The following is a 17,912-nucleotide window of genomic DNA, read 5'->3' on the forward strand; positions in this document are numbered from 1 at the left end:
TACTGTTATTAAGCCCATTTTACATATGGGAAAACTAAGGCTTAGAGCAGTTCAGGAACTTAACCAAAGGCACACAGCTAATAAGCAATAGAATTGCCATTTGAACTGGATCTGCCTGTGCCCGAGCTGTTAACCACCCCCTCTGAAGTGCTGCTTCTATCAGCAGTCATCTAAACCTTGTTTGTATTCGCAGGGGTGGAGGCAGTAGCCTGCATGTCCCCACCACCCACCCTCTGTGACTCAGCCCATCAGTCGCCTCACATAGACATTGAGCACTCAAATGTTCCTGCTAGGACTTCCCACCTCCCTAATCACCTCACACTGGAATAGATGGTATTTGCTCTTGGGCACGGCCTGGAATGCAAAACTGACCTTTCTCCCTGACAAAGAAAAGAAGGGATAAGATAAATTTGCAGACTCTGCATTTGATAAAATTTACAGTTCTCAAACAGCCATCCCCCTTGTTTATATTTCTTTGATCTAATAATCAAAGAAATATAAACAAGGTGCCATGCTCGTATAGCCTGCAGAACTGTAAGCCAAATAAACCTCTTTTCTTTGTAAATTACCCAGGCTTGTGTACTCCTTTATAGCAATGCAAATGATCTTTATATTTCTTTGATCTAATAATCAAAGAAATATAAACAAAACGAAGATATATTTTTTTCTTTTCCTATCATATGATCACGCACTGTTAACACCCACTGTAGGTGAGGGCTGGTGAAACACAGCCTCAGAAGTTGATGCTAAAAATAAAATGGGTGTAGCCTTCCTAGAGGAAAATTTGTCAGTATCTCTCAAAATTTTAGATATGCATACCCTTTGACTTAGCAATTTAATTTCTAGCATTTACACTGAAAGTATTTGCAAAACCATTCAAAAATATAGAGAGATGTTTAGACCAAAATTGTAAATTCACAAACTCTTTTGAAAATAAAGAAATCTATAAAGGAAAAATCTCTGCAAGCTTAAAATCCTCTGGAAAGATCTACTAATGATTTAATATATGTCTTACCAGGATTTTTTATGCGTTTTTTCCTAAAACTAAGATATTTCATATACCATATATGTATATTTTATATACTTTAAATATTATATATACTGTTCTGCAATTTTTTTCACTTAATGTTTGATTGAAGACAACCTTTTATACCATCTCCACAGTATTAACTCCAAAGTATTTTGATTTTAGATGTGGAATCGCTTCTATTTAATGAATTCTTTCTTGGAAGATATTGAGGTTGAGGAGAGTACAACTTAATATACCAGGTAGCAGCACAAAAAGAAAAGCCTACCCCATAAAAATTGCTCACCCACATCAACTTTATTTATTTGGGAATTATTTACCCATTTCTCAGAATGATACAAAGCTCTTCAATTTTTCTTATATATCTTTTCCTACTGAATAATGCAAGAGGGCCTTGTATTTAGCCATAAATCACGAAGTCAACGCAAAATATAAATCTCGAAACACAAATGTACGCAAACTCTGTGTGGTTATCAGACTATGGAACCGAACATTCACACAAGCCTTTGCTATCAACCTTAGGACAATAAGTCTGTTTCTTTCTGCAGAAACCAGTATCACCCCTTGCCAACTTGGGGCCCCAACTTGGAACTTGTCAGTACCCAACCATCGCCTAGTCCCCTGGTCGTTCATTATGACCTATCCTTCCCTTTGTCTGTATCCCCAATCCTCAACCTAGACATATAGGACAGGCACGGTTAGGAACAACAGCGGGATGAGTCAGCCTGGTGGCCAGGAACACAGAGCTTCTGGCAGAGCACATCACTCAGAGAGCAAGGCAGGCTGCTGCAGAATGAAACCAGCCTGAGGCTACAAACGTCAGAGGAAAGACGCCTGTGCCTGTGGAGACCTTTCGCATTTCCCCCCCAGTCTCATGCCATTCTTTTTTCCGTAAAGTTGCTGGGAACCAGCAAATTAGAACCCAGTTTTAATTACTCTTCAGTAATAATGAACCTCACACAAAGAGCTTTTATAAACCTTGCCACACTAGATTCTCACTCAGTCTTGTGAAAGGGGGATTATCAGCCCCATTTGATAGTTGAAGAAACCGAGTCACAAAGGGCAGAGCTTGTAAAAGGCAATGCAGGGCTCGAACCGAGGTCTGCATCTCACCTTCTTCAAACTTCTTCATTCTGCCTCAAAATGGACAGAAGGGAAGGGCTGCATTTCCTGGGACTCAGCCACCACCCCAGCCTCCCTGGACCTTGCAGGTCTCCCCAGGAGGCAGATCCTCTGGGAACTGATTGAGTCCCTCTAGAGGTGCCGCACCCTCCCCTGGTGCGGTTCTGTTAAAATAATAAGCCCCCAGCGATTCCTCATCATGTTACCTTCTGACACTCCATTAAATGGACTGAGTCCAGCATCAAAAACCAGGGTGCAGGGAGAAAACAAAGCCAGCACCCCACTCTAGAGTGTATGAACAAGTTGGGGTCAGGGAAGAACTTGAGACCTGAGGGAGAAAGGGCTTGTTCGATACACTTTCCTCTCCCACTTTCTGGCTTGGTCTCTCTGGGCTTGGAGGTGATGGGTGCTCACTGCTCCATGGGAAAAGACAGCCACGGCTTAACACCCCATTCTCCCCAGGCTCCAATACATTTAACAGGCAAAGTATCCTCACAACATGCGGTCTCACACTTGTCGGGAACTCCATGATCACTGTCCTCAGTCTGCTGTCCCAGTCAAAAAGCCACCACCAGCACTGGAACAAGGAAGTCACTGGGTCACTCAAATCTCTACAAGCTGGGTGCTTTTGGCAGGAAAATGCATCCACCTGTGGCCTCAGAAGTCTGTTGTTTGTTTTTTTCTAGAGACAGGGTATTCCTGTCACCCAGGCTGGAGTGCAGACATGCAATCATAGCTCACTGCAGCCTCAACCTCCTGGGCTCAAGTGATCCTCCTGCCTCAGCCTCCTGAGTAGCTGGAACCACAGGCATGTGCCACCAGGCCCGGCTAATTTTTTTTATTTTTTATTTTTTGTAGAGGGGTCTCAATTTCTTACCCCGGTTGGTCTTGAACTCCTGTCTTCAAGTGATCCTCCCACCTCAGCCTTCCAAAGTGCTGGGACTACAGGTGTGTGCCACTGTACCCAGCCTTCCAGAAGTCTTGGCCAGTATCTTGGAGTTGCTTGTACATGATTGAACTTACAGCTTCAAACGAGGTGTGTTCACTTAGATACAAACCAGCTCACTTTTTAACATCAAATTCTAATGTGAAACCGGAAAGACAACACATGCAGGACGTGCTAAGCCTTGTAGCTGCGAGTTGGATTTTAAAGAGGATGTGTGCCATCAAAAGGGTGCCTTGGCTAATTGGGCCAGACTCTTCCTATGTGGGGACACAGTTCCATAAATAAAAGTGTCCTATTAATGCACAATGGCTTGCCCATGCTCTAGCTTCTACATGCTGCTTTCCTCCTCACCCCCAGCACAAAAGCAGCACAGCATCAGTGCATCTGCCACTGACCTGTGAAGTGGGGCAGGCGGCAAGTGCAGCACAAAAGCCTCACAACAAAGACGTCAGACCACATCCCCATCAGCCGACGTGCTCAGGTGCAATAACAAGCTGCGGTGTCCTTTTCCCCTTTCACATTTGAGTGTAAAAACAGACCAGGGCCTTGCACATACTGCGTGCAATTTCTAGACAGGCATATAGTGTTACTCTCTGTAACTTTCTGTGAGCCTCCTTGGGTTACCATACATATTAATACACATTCCAGCATTTGAAGAAAGGAAAGTATAGGGTGCGTGGTGATTACTTTTAATTGAATTCACCTGGAAATTTTAAAGCCTGAAAATTTAGCTCCTGTGTATAGTATTTGAAGGTTTACACAGCATATGATTTGTCCTTCACCATGGCAAATCTCCCTCTTCCCTCTGAGAGAAAGTTTCTGCAGTGTGTAATGCATTTCAGAGCCAACCGTAAAAATTATTAAATTGCAAAATGATAGAATGAGACAGTGGTGACAATGCACAGTCCCCTGCATTCCTTTGATAGTAAACTAGTCTTTATCGCTTTCTATTCAGAAAAAGAGCTCCGTGTCTCTGTAAAGACGATGCTGAAGCCCTAGGTCAACTGTGTTAGGATGACAGTGAGCCCAGGAATAGGAAGGTGGTTGAATGAAAGAATTCTGTGGACATGGGAAACTAGATCTCACTTCCCTGACTCTGGGCAAGCCACTGCGACAATGAGTGCAGCTCTGTAGTGAGGCACACATGCCACATTCTCTGCCATATGACATCCCTCTCACAGGTGGCTTGAAAAATCTCCAATCTGTTCTCCAAAGCCCTGTGGGATCGTCCAGACACTGGCCAGTCAAGCATCAGACGCCCCCGGTCTCCCTTCCAGTTAATCAAACGGGAATTTAGTCTAATATAGAAACCCAATATGCTCATATCCCGAGGGTCTGAGCAGGCATCAAGACAACCTTGGCGAGCCTCCAGCACGTGGGGTACTTAGATCTACCGCCCCCCTCAACCTCCTGCATTCTCAGGACTGTCATATATGGGGGTACGGATTCTGCCCTGCACAAGGGGGCCAAGGTGTGTCCTCCATCACACAATGGCCACAGGAGACTGCGTGGGCAGGTGTGGAGATTCTGGGCCTCCCAGATGAGATCTGAAGAAGAGTACACAGGGGCACACAAGGCCATGCATGCTTGGGAAAAGTGACGCACAGCACAAAAGTGCAGGCAACCAGTTTCTGCCCAAGCATGCCGTTGGCATGTTCAAGATCTTGTCTCTTCCCCATCCCACTCTCAGAGTCTCAATTCCCCTGACTAAAAGGCACCAACTGGACACAGCTGCCTCGTTGAAAGGGTGGAGGGGGCAGCATGGGATGCACATGTGGCAGCCTCATGTATCCTGGTCCTCCAGCAGGTGCAGATGTGCTCACAGGCACGGCTGCTGCCCTCCCCAGAGCACGGCTGTACCACTGTGCAATGATAGATTAAGTTTTTTTTTTGACTTGAGAACAAAGGCTTTTTTCCTAATTCACAACCCTGTGAGTTCTGCTTCCCCTGCCCTTTTCATTCTACAACTCTGCTCAGGCCTCAATCCTTCATCAAACCCCAAACACAGCCTGAGATCTGGAACACTCTAAACCACTTCCCTCTAGGACCATGATCATATCCTATGGCTGGCTGGTTTTTGTTTTGCTTTCTTCTGTCTCTTCCCACCTTTGGAAGCTGGCCTCTCTTCCATCCCTGCCTTAGTTAACCTTGTCTTCGTTTCAGAGGCTTCTGTGCTGCCAGGGCTGGGAGAGATGATGGACATTGTTACCTCACTTGAAGATGGGGAAACTGAGGTGCCCTAGCTGGTAGGTGACAAAGTGGGGCTTCTAGACTCCACAGCCAGTGCCCTTTCCACTTCACTGCACAGTTCCTCCCCCACCCCCAGGCTCCCTCGAATGGTGGGTCACTACCATTGCACACAGCCAACTGGACCCCCAGCCTGCTGTAAATGTCGGCCAGCTCCCGACATTTGAGCACTGTGCCAAAAACAAGGGAAAAAATCCATCAGCTACTAACCAAGACAACACCACCTTCCTAACTGTCATCCGTACACTGGTTCTCTTCCAGCCATCAGACCAAAAGAGGTGGGGAAAATCCTCAGTGCCCTGGGAAGGCTGAGGATGCAGAAGCCATCTGGATACAGAGGGGGCTGGCTTCCTGCGGTCTTCATAAAAAAGGCACACTTTCCCTACTGGCCACTCCTCAGCAGGCGTGTGCATCCGAAGCCAGCGTATCTTTGGGAAGATGAAGTGCAGTTGAGCCACCTCTGGTCTGGGAGTTAGGAGACCAGTGACTCCAACCAGGTCATCCCCCGACCTGTGCCCAGGTTTTCTTTCTGTGAAATCACACCCCTTCCAAATTTATGACTCTATAATTCTGTGAAATCCATTCTGCCTCTGGACTAAGCAACAGGCAACTAACAGAAGCAATGACAGGGGACCAGAGCCTAGCCCTGAAATGGACGGACAGCCTTTTTCCCTTTAGGCCATTGGGCTCCACATAAGGTGTTCTTGTTCTCAAACTGCCTGACCAGAGGTGGGATTACAAAAGGGGTAGCCATCCCAGAGGCTTTGGGGATTTCACCACCTGATATACCAGGTCTGTCACCAAAGTCCCAGTCAACATGTCTGGTACTTGCTTGTACCCCTTTCAAAGCTGAGACGGGCCATGCAAATGACCACTCAATTTAATTTCTCTGTTGTTTCTGATGCCAAGTGCATGGAGGCGTAACCTATTACTGGACTACATCTGTCTGATCAGAAATGTAGGAATTGAGGAATCTTGGTAGAAATGAGTCAGGAGACTCCACTCCCTCCTGCCCATGGTCTGCATCTGAGTCACCGTTGGCAAACTGAATGAAAATGAAAGTGAGTGTGTCGGGGTGCAAGTACAGGGGAAATAACAACTTACGTGGCTCCTTCTGCCTTCTTCATCTCCCACAGATGTGATAACTGTCTCTGAAAAGACCATTTGTCCAGTCTGGTCGTTGGTTATCTACAGTAAAACAGGTACAATGAAAGTAAAATAGAAGGAATTCTGGACAAATTCCACAAGTTGTTTTTGTGTTTTGTTTTCCATTTTCTGAAGCAGGAGCATCCAGTATAGGAGTCAAAATGCCCACCCCGCTTTCTTTCTGAGTTCCCCCAGCAGCTGTGAGATGGACGGCTTCCCCTGGGCACAGTGATAAGAGATGTTAACAGAGTCAGCCTCACAGGGTTGCTATGAGGAGGAAATGAGGGGATCCGGAGAAATCACTCCGCACAGTGCCCAACACCCAGCAAAATGCTCAAGGATGTCAGCTGTTTCTATCTTTCTTGGGGCTCATCACTTGAAACTCAATGTCAACTTTATTCTTGACAAATTACAAGTCCAGGTGTCTAGCTGAACATCTTTCATGAAAAGCAAGCAGGTTTTAGCTCTAGCAGCCCTACCTGATTCTAGTGAATGGTTTCATTTCATCAAGAAAGTGCTTAAGTACAATGAGAGACTTGTTCCAATATTCCTGTATCTGTTGTCTGCCTCTGATTCTGTAACCAGGTGCAGGCATCTCAAAGCTAAGTCTAACATAGAACCCAGGCTCTTCCTGCCCCATGAAAGGTCACGTCTAATGTCTGATTTGGTGGTGAAGGACAGAAAAGATGTTTGGTCACCTGGCCAAGATGGTGAAACCCCATCTCTACTAAAAATACAAAATTTAGCCGCAGTGGCAAGTGCCGATAATCCCAGCTACTCGGGAGGCTGAGGCAGGAGAATTGCTTGAACCTGGGCTGCAGAGGTTGCAGTGAGCCGAAATCGTGCCACTGCACTACTCCAGCCTGGGCGATAGAGTGAGACTCCATCTCAAAAACAAACAAACAAACAAACAGAAAGAAAGAAAAGAAAAGATGCTGGCTCAGGAGCTAGGAGATGTGTGTTCTTTGAGCTCTGTCTCAGTCGCCAATAACCATCCAGTATGTCACCTGGAACAAATAATATATTTTCTCTGATTCAAAATTTTCTCACTTCTACATCATCTTTAAGATCTCTGCCAGCTCTAATATCACAGGAATCTGCAGCCAGGATAAAGTGGAAACTCTTGTACTAATTTGCAGAAGGGAATCAAATTCTAGTTCTGAGAAGGTAAGGATCATGCTTTTACATTTTTACCTAAATAATTCCTCTCCCCAAATGAAATGATCTCTTCCCTTATGCCAGCTTTTTATAGAATTAACCAATGTCATATTTTAAAAAATTCTACAAGCCTGTATGTATGGGTTGCATGACTTATTAGAACCTTTATTATAACAATTTGTATTTTTCTTAAATCTCCAGAAGAAGAATATATGTTTTCCAAATATGTTTCACTACTACTGAGCTTTTCTTTTATGAAGCATTGCATAAGACTAGTGTTTTTTGTTTGTTTGTTTGTTTGTTTGTCTTTTGACACAGAGTCTTGCTCTGTCGCCCAGGCTGGAGTACAGTTGCGATGATCTCGGCTCACTGCAACCTCCGCCTCCCGGGTTCAAGTGATTCTCCTGCCTCAGCCTCCCTGAGTAGCTGGGACTACAGGTGTGTGCCACCATGCCCAGCTAATTTTTGTAGTTTTAGTAGAGACGGGGTTTCGCCATGTTGGCCAGGCTGGTCTCGAGCTCCTGATCTCAGGTGATCCGCCCGCCTTGGCCTCCCAAAGTGCTGGGAATACAGGCACAAGCCCCCGTGCCTGGCCTTTTTTTTTTTCTTTTTTTTGACAGTCTCACTCTGTCACCCAGGCTGGAATGCAGTGGCATGATCTCAGCTCACTGCAACCTCTGCTTCCAGGTTCAAGTGATTCTCCTACCTCAGTTTCCCAAGTCGCTGGGATTACAGGCACGTGACACCATGCCTGGCTAAGGCTAATTTTTTTTTTTTTTTGTATTTTTATTAGAAGTGGGGTTTCACCATGTTGGCCAGGCTGGTCTCGAACTCCTAACCTCAAGTGATCCTCCCACCTTAGCCTCCCAAAGTGCTGGGATTACAGGCCTGAGCCATCACGCCTGGCCGAAGATTAGTGTTCTATGAAGCCCAGTTGAGAACTACTGCACTGTGTTAATAACATAACTTTATTATAATAACAGTAATAATAAGAACAGTGGTTTTTGCATTGCATTTTACAGTTTACAATGAGCTTTCATATACTTTAGGTCATTTGACCTGCACAATACTGTAATGTAGATGTTGATATCCTTATTTCATAAATGCAGTTAGTGAGAATCAGGACATTTAAGTAATTTTTCAAAAATCACACTGGTGACTGGTAGGACTCACACTCAGGTATTCTGACATTTACAAGAAGCAACTTTAAGAAGCAACCAAACCTGTTGGTTAATTATTGTCAGAAAGGGTGACTTGATATTGGTTTTGACAAGAATAAAATAATCACTTTGAAAACATTCTTCAGTCGCAGATGAGCAATGCCAAAGGATTATGTTCTGCTGGTAAACTCATTCATTTACCTGGAGCTCATACACTCTGTAGCTGATCCATCTAACTGAGCCCATTACGATGCAGTGGGAGAAGTGCCACACAAAAGCTACTTTATAGTCAAGGCAACGGCACATAAAAATTGATCCCCTGTGCTCTGTGGCACAGAAACACTATTGTTTCAACCAAGTAATTACCTGGGCACTTGAATAAAAGTGAGGCTCTTTTGTGAAGCCGCTGTGGCCTTGCATACAGGAGTTGAGATGAGCTGAGGGGGCAGGCTCCTTGATATTCACAACGGGATGCTAACAACGACCCTGAATATCTGCACGGCACACAGTCTTAGGCAGTTTGCTCTCAGAGTCCTGCCAAATCATGTCAGAGACATTGCACACCAGGGGCAAGCTAGTGCTATGTTCCTTGAGATTCGCAGAGCTTTCTTCATCAGGTCAGAATGGGAATGAACCTGGTTGTTCTTCATGCATGATGTTAGACCAAGAGGCACTCAGACAGGTGGTAGTTTGGGGAAAAATCTGCTATAGAATTTTGAACGCACAACCAGCAAATGAATGTTTAATTTTGTAGCAATAGAGGGTTTCTCTTTTGGAAATGGGGTATATCATATTTACATTCCTCCTAAAAAAAAGTGAGGGTCAATTCACCATAACGTGGTCTGTAGTTCAATCCCTACTGAGACATACATAAAAACCTATGAGATAGATCAATTCCACAAATTCAATGCTAGGAAAGGGTCTTTTTAGACATTCATTTGCTTTCTTTTTTTCAAATGATAATCCCTGGACATTCCTTTGCAACTGGACTGGCAGGAAGCCTAGGGTTAAATATATTGCTTAAATGCAAAAGCAGTTTAGGATCCTGATACATTGTCTCCCCACTTTCAACAGTAACATTACTCTTTCTGGTTTTCAATCCATATTTTATGATTCTCGATTGTAGTTTGGGCTTGTATATCACATATGAAAAAACAAAAAAACCTTAGTTCTCTGATGGGACTGGATGCTATAGAAAGGAGGAAGTGCTGGCCATGACTTACCTTGTGAATTTCTCGGTGCACATGGATGGTATTATTTCCAACCTTCGTGTCTGTGTTGGTCTCATTGTGATAGCTGGGAGGTAAGTTTGCCAGGTTCACTTCTGATGACGCTTTAGCAGCCGCTTCTTCTGCCTCCATCTATTAAATCGATGAATTTAATGAGCAAAATTATTTTCTCTTGTTACAAATGGGAGTCTATTAGAAAAATAATCTCTTTTCCTCTTCTGCAATTACAAAGAATGATGATGATGATAGGTGCAATTAATTGAGTACTCACTATGATAAGATATTATACTAAACGTTTTACATATATTACAGCACTGAAATTTCACAATCTCTCTGGGAGGTGGGTGTTAATGTCCTCATATTACAAATAGGGAAACTGAGGCTCAGGAAGACTAGATAAATTCCCCAGGGTCCCAGGAAAGGGTGGAGCTGGGATTTGAACATGTTTGCATTAGATAGTCTTGCTCCCTGTGTAAACGCTGTTGATGCCCTGCCCATCTCCTAGTGGCCTAATCTGGAGGTCACCGGCATCCAGTTCCCATACATGCCAACAACCAACTCTGTCTCTCTCTGAGGGCATTCTCTGGTCACCAAAGTATGCTCAGTCCGCAGAGGCCCCAAGTGCTACGGAGTTAACATCCTAGCAATGAGAGGCAGGCTATGGAGGTAAACAGTCTAGCTTCTCCCTTCGCTAGACAATTCTAAAGCATGTAGAATCTACGTAATCTCCCTCTAAGGCCTCCAGTGGGATGAAGCCCTAGATGCCCGCAGCAGTAACCTGTTTGCAGGCATACAGTTGATTGTCTTTCTTTTCTTTCATCACACTTTCCCACTTCCTGCTAGTGTTTTCTGGGAGCACATCCCAAATACACTATTTGCTCTTAAGTCCTTGTGGCAGGACCTGTTGGTGGTGGTGGTAGGGGCAGGGGATGGAGAGAACCTAAACTTACTCCCTGTAGGTAGGGCCACAGCTGTGTCTCCTTCCCCACCCTACCTCTTGGGTACCCTTGTAGGAAATCCTTGCAGAGGGACCCTTGTAGAGGGTCAGTTAACCAGTTCCCGGCGTCCACACCCCTTCTGGTTTTCTTAAACATATGTTCTTCTCTGGTGTCAGGTTTCTGTGGCCACTGTCCTCAAATCCTCCAGGCTCATGATCCTCCATAACATCTATACCAGATATGTCAGTGACCTCATATCTGCACCCAACTTCCCCTTCCAGATTTATCATCCCGTCCTGGCCCTGATGAGTGGGCAGTTGACAATGTGACCTGTTCACAGCTGATGGGACCCAAAGGGAGGCCACATCATAGACTAATTGAGCCAATCAGATACTCTCTCTAGGAATTTCAAATGAGAGACACAAAGAGAAGTCCTACTTGATAGTTGGCAATTTTCCAACACTGCTATTTTTGACTATGGGCTATTTTTATTATTTTTTTAAAAAAAGAATGCTCAAAAAGTATTTTCCTATTTGAAAAAATCACTGTCCTCTATCCCCTTAAGTACTAGATGAGCCCCTGCTTTAACCAGCAGGTTTGCTGAGCTGAGGAGGATAAGAGGAAAGAATCCTCATGTCTCAATGCAACACAAAAACACTAAACTCAAAGTGTGAACAAAACCTGGTAGGCAGAAAGGCTCAACAAGGACTTAGTCAGTGGCCGGATTCTGTGCTGGATTCTGAGATGGCTGCTGAGATGTTTGAAACTTGATCACCGGCTTCATAACAATCATAATTCTAAGAATAGCCCCCACGTTTGGGGCATTGACCATGTCTGAGTCGTTGCACCAGATGCCTTGAATATTCACAGCAACCTTATGGGGAAGCTGTGATTATAGAGTCAGGTCCAAAGTTTAAAAAACTGAAATATCTGGATCCCTTCATGGACCCGCTGAATTGGGATTTCTAGAGATGAGACCCTGATAATACTGAGCTTCTCAGCTGATTCTGAGGATTTCCCTCCCCTCCCTCTGATCCCCAGTTAAGAATCTCTGTTCCAGGCAATAGGGAACTACAGCAAGTTCCAGAAGGCTAGCGGGAAATAATATAAAGAGTAGATCAGAAAGAGAGGGGAGTCAGGAAACTGGCTAGAATTAGGTCTAGGAGATGGGAGCTACCTCTGGGTAGGGACCTTCTAGGTGGGAAAGACTCTAAGTAAGTCTAGAAGGATCAAGCCACTGAGAGATGGCCACTGGATGAGTCAAGTCATTGCCTGCAGCATCCTCGGAGAGGAACACAGTGGAAAGTACCAGGATTCTGGAGTCAGACAAGGTGGGTTCAAGTCCTGGCTCTGCCACAAAGTAGCTGTATGACTTTAGGCAAGATACCAAATCCCACTAAACCTCAGCTTGCTCATTTGTAAAATAGGGATGTCCTACTTTGTTGAGTAGATATAAGAATTAAGGACCATGCAGTAGATATAAGAATTAAGGCATGAAATACACTATCTGCCACACAGCAAAGATGAAATACACAGCAAAGATGAAATACACAGCTGTTTTTATCCCGTTGCCCTTTAAGAAGGCAGTTTCAAAAGAAGCCAGTTTGTTTTGCCAGAGTTCTGAAGGGAATGGGTAGCTAGAAGCAGGAAGAGCAAACGTTGATATCATGTGTTTGAAGAGCTTGCCAACAAAGCGGAGAAGAAATGGGGCTGAGATAGAAGACAGAATGGGCAAGAAAATGACTTTTCTTAAAAACAAGAGACCTTGCCCTCAGTTACCACTCTGGTTAGTGATAGAAAAAACGCAGCTGGGAAGAGAAGACTGAAGGTGCTGGAGAGGACCCACCCAGAAGAAGAGAATGTTTTAGTGTTTTTAAAATTCCCATCGGAATCAGTTTGGCTTTCAAATAATTGACAAGTTGCCAAACCTAGAATTTGCTCTGGGCTGAGCAGATAGTCTTTTTATAAAACTTTTCCCCCCAAGCTCAGCCACTGGTTGTTTCAACAGAATGAGCTAACGGTTCTTAAATGGCACCATGAACTAAAAGTATAGTTTACAATGGAAATTTCAACCGCAACTATTATTGCCACTAGCAAGAGAAACTTAAGTCTGAAGCAAAAGGAGCTGTTTCGTAGAGGAGGAATGTGAATGCTATTAAAAACGGCACTTATACTAGAAATAGGTGAGGCAGTAAGAACATTCTAAAATGAGTGAGTTACAGAGCTGGCCATGAGGGGAGGAGAAACAGAGTGGTTATGTCTTCAGAATACATTGATTGGTAGCATACAGAATAGTAACACAGGAAAGTAGGAATATCCCAGATTGAAGCCATTTGAAGATTTGCTTCTCCCAATAATGACCGTACAAGTAGAGCTGCTTTGTCCTTCCCCTTAAGAAACTTCAACAGCTTGATTCAGCTGGAACATTGAAAATGCCAGGAAGTTACTTGAAAGGAGATTCAAGATGCAACTATGTAAACAAATAATGCATCTGGCCCAGGTCCTTTTTGATTTTTCCCCTGAACAATGACTAAATACCAATTATCCTGTGTCTATGAGATTTAAGGGGCATTCTGGCAGTCTCCATAAAAAGTTAATACTAATAATCACAGTCTATAAACAATCTATTGTATTCTATTTTTGAAGATATCTAAAAGATACTTTTAATATTTTAAGATTAATTTTTAATGGTTTAAGATATTTTAAAAGATAGATTCTATTGAGAATCTATCAGACACTGGTGGTGTTTTGTTATCATTCATACTGCTACTAGTAATATGATGATAATGATACCTGTTACTTATTTACAACCAACCATCATGTCATCCTTACAGCCACCTCACAATGAAGCTGCCTGTATTACACGTGTTTTACTTAACCCCATTTTAGGCAGTCAGCGGATGGCCTGCCCTAGAACCACAGGCATCACAAGCTCAATTTAATGTGAAGCTGCAGAGTTAAGAGACATTGGGGCCTATATGACTCCCTTCACCCTTTAATTGTTCCATGTCATGATAGTTTCACAATCACAGGAAACAAAGATCATGGATCTTGGGCTCTTGACCTGACCAGTGGATATTCAGGGACAGCTGCCCAACTCACTGATTTGCTTTATTTGCAGCATCTCATTTAATTCTCACCTTACCCTAAGACGTGGACACTTCTCCACTTCAGACTCGGGACGCCACTGCCAGTAAGTGGCAGAGCAAGGACTGGATGAGGGAAGATCAGTCCCCACTGCCTGTTCTCCTGCCATGGTGTTCAACCTCTCTCATCCTGTACCCACTGCCAGCGAGGACACCTCTGGGAAAGAGTGGCATAGAAGTGACAGCCCACATCTCCTCTGGTGGCAAACTTCAACACCCCAACCTACACAGAGCCACATCTAGAGGGAGGAAAGCTGGGGTCTTGGCAAAATCCAGTCTGGATAACGCCCATGGAGAAGACCCCGTCACTAGGTCCTGCAGGGCCCCACACTGCTCTGCTCAAGAAGAGACTGAAGAGGCCCTTGCTGCTCTCTCCTCCCTCAGCAGAAGCTAACGTCAGAGGACCACGCTGCAGACTTTCTGAACAGTGGTGGGCACAAAAACATAGAGGTGACTTAGTCAGTCTTACCGGGAATCTGTGTGCAGGAGGGAAAGTCCTAGAACCTGGATAAGGAAAGCAGATGGCCTGCCCTAGAACCAGAGGTATCGCAAACTCCATTTAATTTGAAGCTTCAGAGTTAAGAGACATTGGGGCCTATCTGAATCCCTTCACCCTTTAATTGCTCCATGTCATGATTGTTTTGCAATCACAGGAAACAGAAAGATCATGGGTCTTGGGATCTGGGCCTGTCCAGTGGATATTCAAGGACAGCTGCCCAATTCACTGCCTCCCAAGCCAGTGTCCCCTTCACTGCAAACTCCACAGGCTAACTGTTGTGGAGTGGGAGGGGAAATAGCCCCAAACTACAAAGGGCTGCGGGGAGAAAGCAACTTCTCCCTGGAGACAAGGGCCAGCAGTTAAGGCTTTGCACAAGGGGGGCTACCAAGCTGGAGACAGCAGGGATGTGAAGACAGACCAGGGGCGAACCAGCCTGGACATTGGTTTCCTGCTGCCTCCTTCACTAGGATGTCTAGCTCCTCTCTATAGACACAGGCTACAGGCAGATTGGGCCCAACAGCGCCCTCGTCTACCCACCCCAGGCACCAGGGACAGCTCCCCGCACCTGGACGGAGAGGGCTGGGCCAGTGACATCTCCTGCCCAGGCAGCCCTGGGCATGCGTGGGTGACCATCACAGAGGACAGAACAAGATGCCACCCACAGTGTTTAGACCTGGAGGTGATGGAGGGCAGAAGCTAGGCAAAGCTTTGCTAAGGTACGTGGTATCTGATAATAGTTGCTAAATACTGCGCACCTATTATTTGCCAGGTGCCCACACATATGACATTTAGTTTTCACAGGAAACTGAGGTGCAGGATATTAAGTGATTTGCCCAATGTCACCCTGCTACTGAGTGGCAGAGGAGGACCTGAGCCCAGGACAACTGCGAAGCACCGTTGGGTGGAGGGGGTATTGCCTCTCACATCCTCATCCGCCACTCATACAGTGCTGAGATTTAGGATTTCCATCTTCCCTCTCTGCCCCCACATTGCATGAGAAGCAAGACAGCCCAGACAGACTGCCAGCAAAGCTCAGGGCTCTTTGCCTCTTTGTCCCTGCATGGCATCCTAACAAGCTCAAAGCATAACGGACAAGCTAGAACTTGGCGATGCCTGGAGCTTGTCCCGGGTTTCTGTGAAACCACAGTGCTGGAATACCAGGGGCCCTGCAAACCTCCGCTGACAATAGGGAAGGCCAACGGCATGCCTGACGCCAACTGCAGGCAGGTGGTGGCCCCAGCTACCTAGGGAGGGTCCAGCTGCAGAGCCTCTCGGTGGACAGGCTCAGATCCAGACTTTTTGGCAAGGAGGCAAAACGAGGCGGGAGTAGGGATCACCCTGCGCTGCCTCCAGGTCACTCCGCATCTGCTGTCGGCCCTTCCCAGGCCCTGCGCGGGACCCGAGGTCCCTGGCCAGCGCTCTTCCATGCCTTCCCAGACTTCGCTGCCCCCAGTCTGGCGCTTCTCAGAGCCCCGCGCCGCCAGGGCGCACCCACCTCTTTCACCGCGCTGCGCAATTTGTGCTGCGTGTCCTCCATCAGTTCCTCAACCTCGCGGAACATCTCATTGAGGGTGGCCTCCTCCTGCGGGTAGCTGAGAGCCGGGCCGGGCTTGACTGGAGCCGAGGTCGCCGTCGGAGCGGGCGCGGGGGCCGTGGGGACCGCCGCCGCCAGCAGCAGGCACAGCAGGGTGGCCCCAAGCCGCTGCATCTCCGCTCTGCGCCCGCAGCCGCCGCCTGTGTGTCCCGGAACGCGATCAGAGGCGCGCGGACCACCCCCCTCGCTGGGCCCGCCGCCCCGCCCCGTTCCGCCCCGCCGCCCGCCCCTGGCGCCCCTCTTTCCCGCACCCGCCCGGAGACGGGAGGAAACCGAGGCCCCTGAAAACGCAGCTCCCCTACACCCGAAAAGACGCGACCCCACCCGCTCCAGCCCGAGCCCCGATCGCCCCAGGACCCCGCACCCCCATCCTCGAGCACAAGCTGAGCTCTGCTCCTCACCTGTGATGCTGGAGCCCTCGCCAGAGCAACCGAACCCGGATCGTCTACGCTAATAGCTCCCAAGCCCCAGCTCACCTAGACTCTGTCCCCGGTTCAAACCCTAGCCCCTCCTCGACCAGGTCAGAGTGCCCGACCCCCACTTCCACCTCAAGCCTCTCTCAGCCCCTACCTGGGGTGGACGGAGCACAGGTCAGCCCCCTCCCCTTGGCGTCGGATCCTACTCGAGCGCCCCGCCCCACATCCACCAAGAGAGGCTGAGCTCAGCAGAGTCCTCCCCTCCCCCGCCGCCGCCCCTCACCCACCCCGACTGGACCGAGTTGCGCTGAGGGCTGAACTGGATCTGCTCGCTCCCGCCGGGAGGCCGCCGGGCTGCGGGTGCAGATGCGGGAGCGGCGCGGTGGGCGGGCCGTGGGTGCGGGAGCGCTGCGGGGTGCGGCAGCGCCGGTACCCGAGGGAGCCCGCAAGACGCGCCGCGCCCGCCCACCAGGCCCCCCCCCGCCCCCCCCCCCGAGCCCCGCCCGCCCACCAGGCCCCCGCCGCCCCCCCCCGAGCCCCGCCCGCCCACCAGGCCCCCGCCGCCCCCCCCCCGAGCCCCGCCCGCCCACCAGGCCCACCCCGCCCCGCGGAGGGGCCGCAGCCCGGCCATTGGCCAGCCGGGGCGCCGGCCACCTCACGCCCCACGCCCTCCTCTTCTGCCTCAGCGACCAGCTCTACCGAAGGCAGCCATCTCCTTCACTGCCTACCCCTGCCCCCGCGGCATCCCAGGCCCCTGTCTTCTCTGGCCTCCAGGCTTGCAACAGCCCACCGAGGTTGGGGGTAGGGGGAATGTTCCTCAGTCCCACCTTGGTCTTTCCAAGCCAACCTCTGTCCTGTGAAATCCTCAGGAAAAATCCCAGCCCCCAGCCTGGCATTCAAGCCATCACCGCTGGCCTTAGTCTGCCGTGGTTGACACCGTGCTCCAGCCAGGATAACGCACTTGCAGCCCCTGGAATGGGAGAACGTCATGAGAAAGTCAGCAAGTTCCTCAAGGGCGGCATAGAGGAGTGGTCAGCACCAGACACCTGCAGCCAGCTCTGCTCCTTCCTAACTTCCCGCCCTGGCGAAGTTACCAGATTTGTATGCGTCCCAGTTAGCCCTAATGTAAAACTTTGACAAGTCTCAAAAACGTAATATGGAGTGGGTAGTGGAGAATCAGAGAAGTTAGACGATCAGGCCAAACAGCAGGTGAAGGCAGGGATGGCCAGAGGTCCTGAGTGTAGCTGACTGCTCTCCAGCTTGAAACCCCAAGACTGCCTTTCT

The 17,912-nt window shown here is 47.8% G+C and overlaps 1 protein-coding gene across 4 annotated transcripts in view; it reads right to left on the reverse strand.

Annotated features, from left to right (window-relative positions):
- Positions 1-17,577, reverse strand: part of DKK3 (dickkopf WNT signaling pathway inhibitor 3) — a 46,612-nt gene extending 29,035 nt beyond the window's left edge. The window contains exons 1-4 of one of the 4 annotated variants that reach the window (XM_054662093.1): positions 17,456-17,577; positions 16,114-16,352; positions 10,030-10,167; positions 6,447-6,530 (exon numbers count right to left, since the gene is read on the reverse strand). In XM_054662093.1, coding sequence (XP_054518068.1) covers positions 6,447-6,530; positions 10,030-10,167; positions 16,114-16,326 — 435 coding nt within the window. In that variant the 5' untranslated portion in view covers positions 16,327-16,352; positions 17,456-17,577. Of the gene's footprint in view, positions 1-6,446; positions 6,531-10,029; positions 10,168-16,113; positions 16,353-16,613; positions 17,094-17,455 lie in introns of those variants that run through there. The other 3 variants (XM_016920380.3, XM_016920381.4, XM_016920382.3) reach the window with 3 other exon arrangements.
- Between the last annotated feature and the right edge of the window lie 335 nt (positions 17,578-17,912).

The sequence above is a fragment of the Pan troglodytes genome, chromosome 9 (assembly GCF_028858775.2).
Source record: "Pan troglodytes isolate AG18354 chromosome 9, NHGRI_mPanTro3-v2.0_pri, whole genome shotgun sequence".
NCBI lineage: Eukaryota > Metazoa > Chordata > Mammalia > Primates > Hominidae > Pan > Pan troglodytes.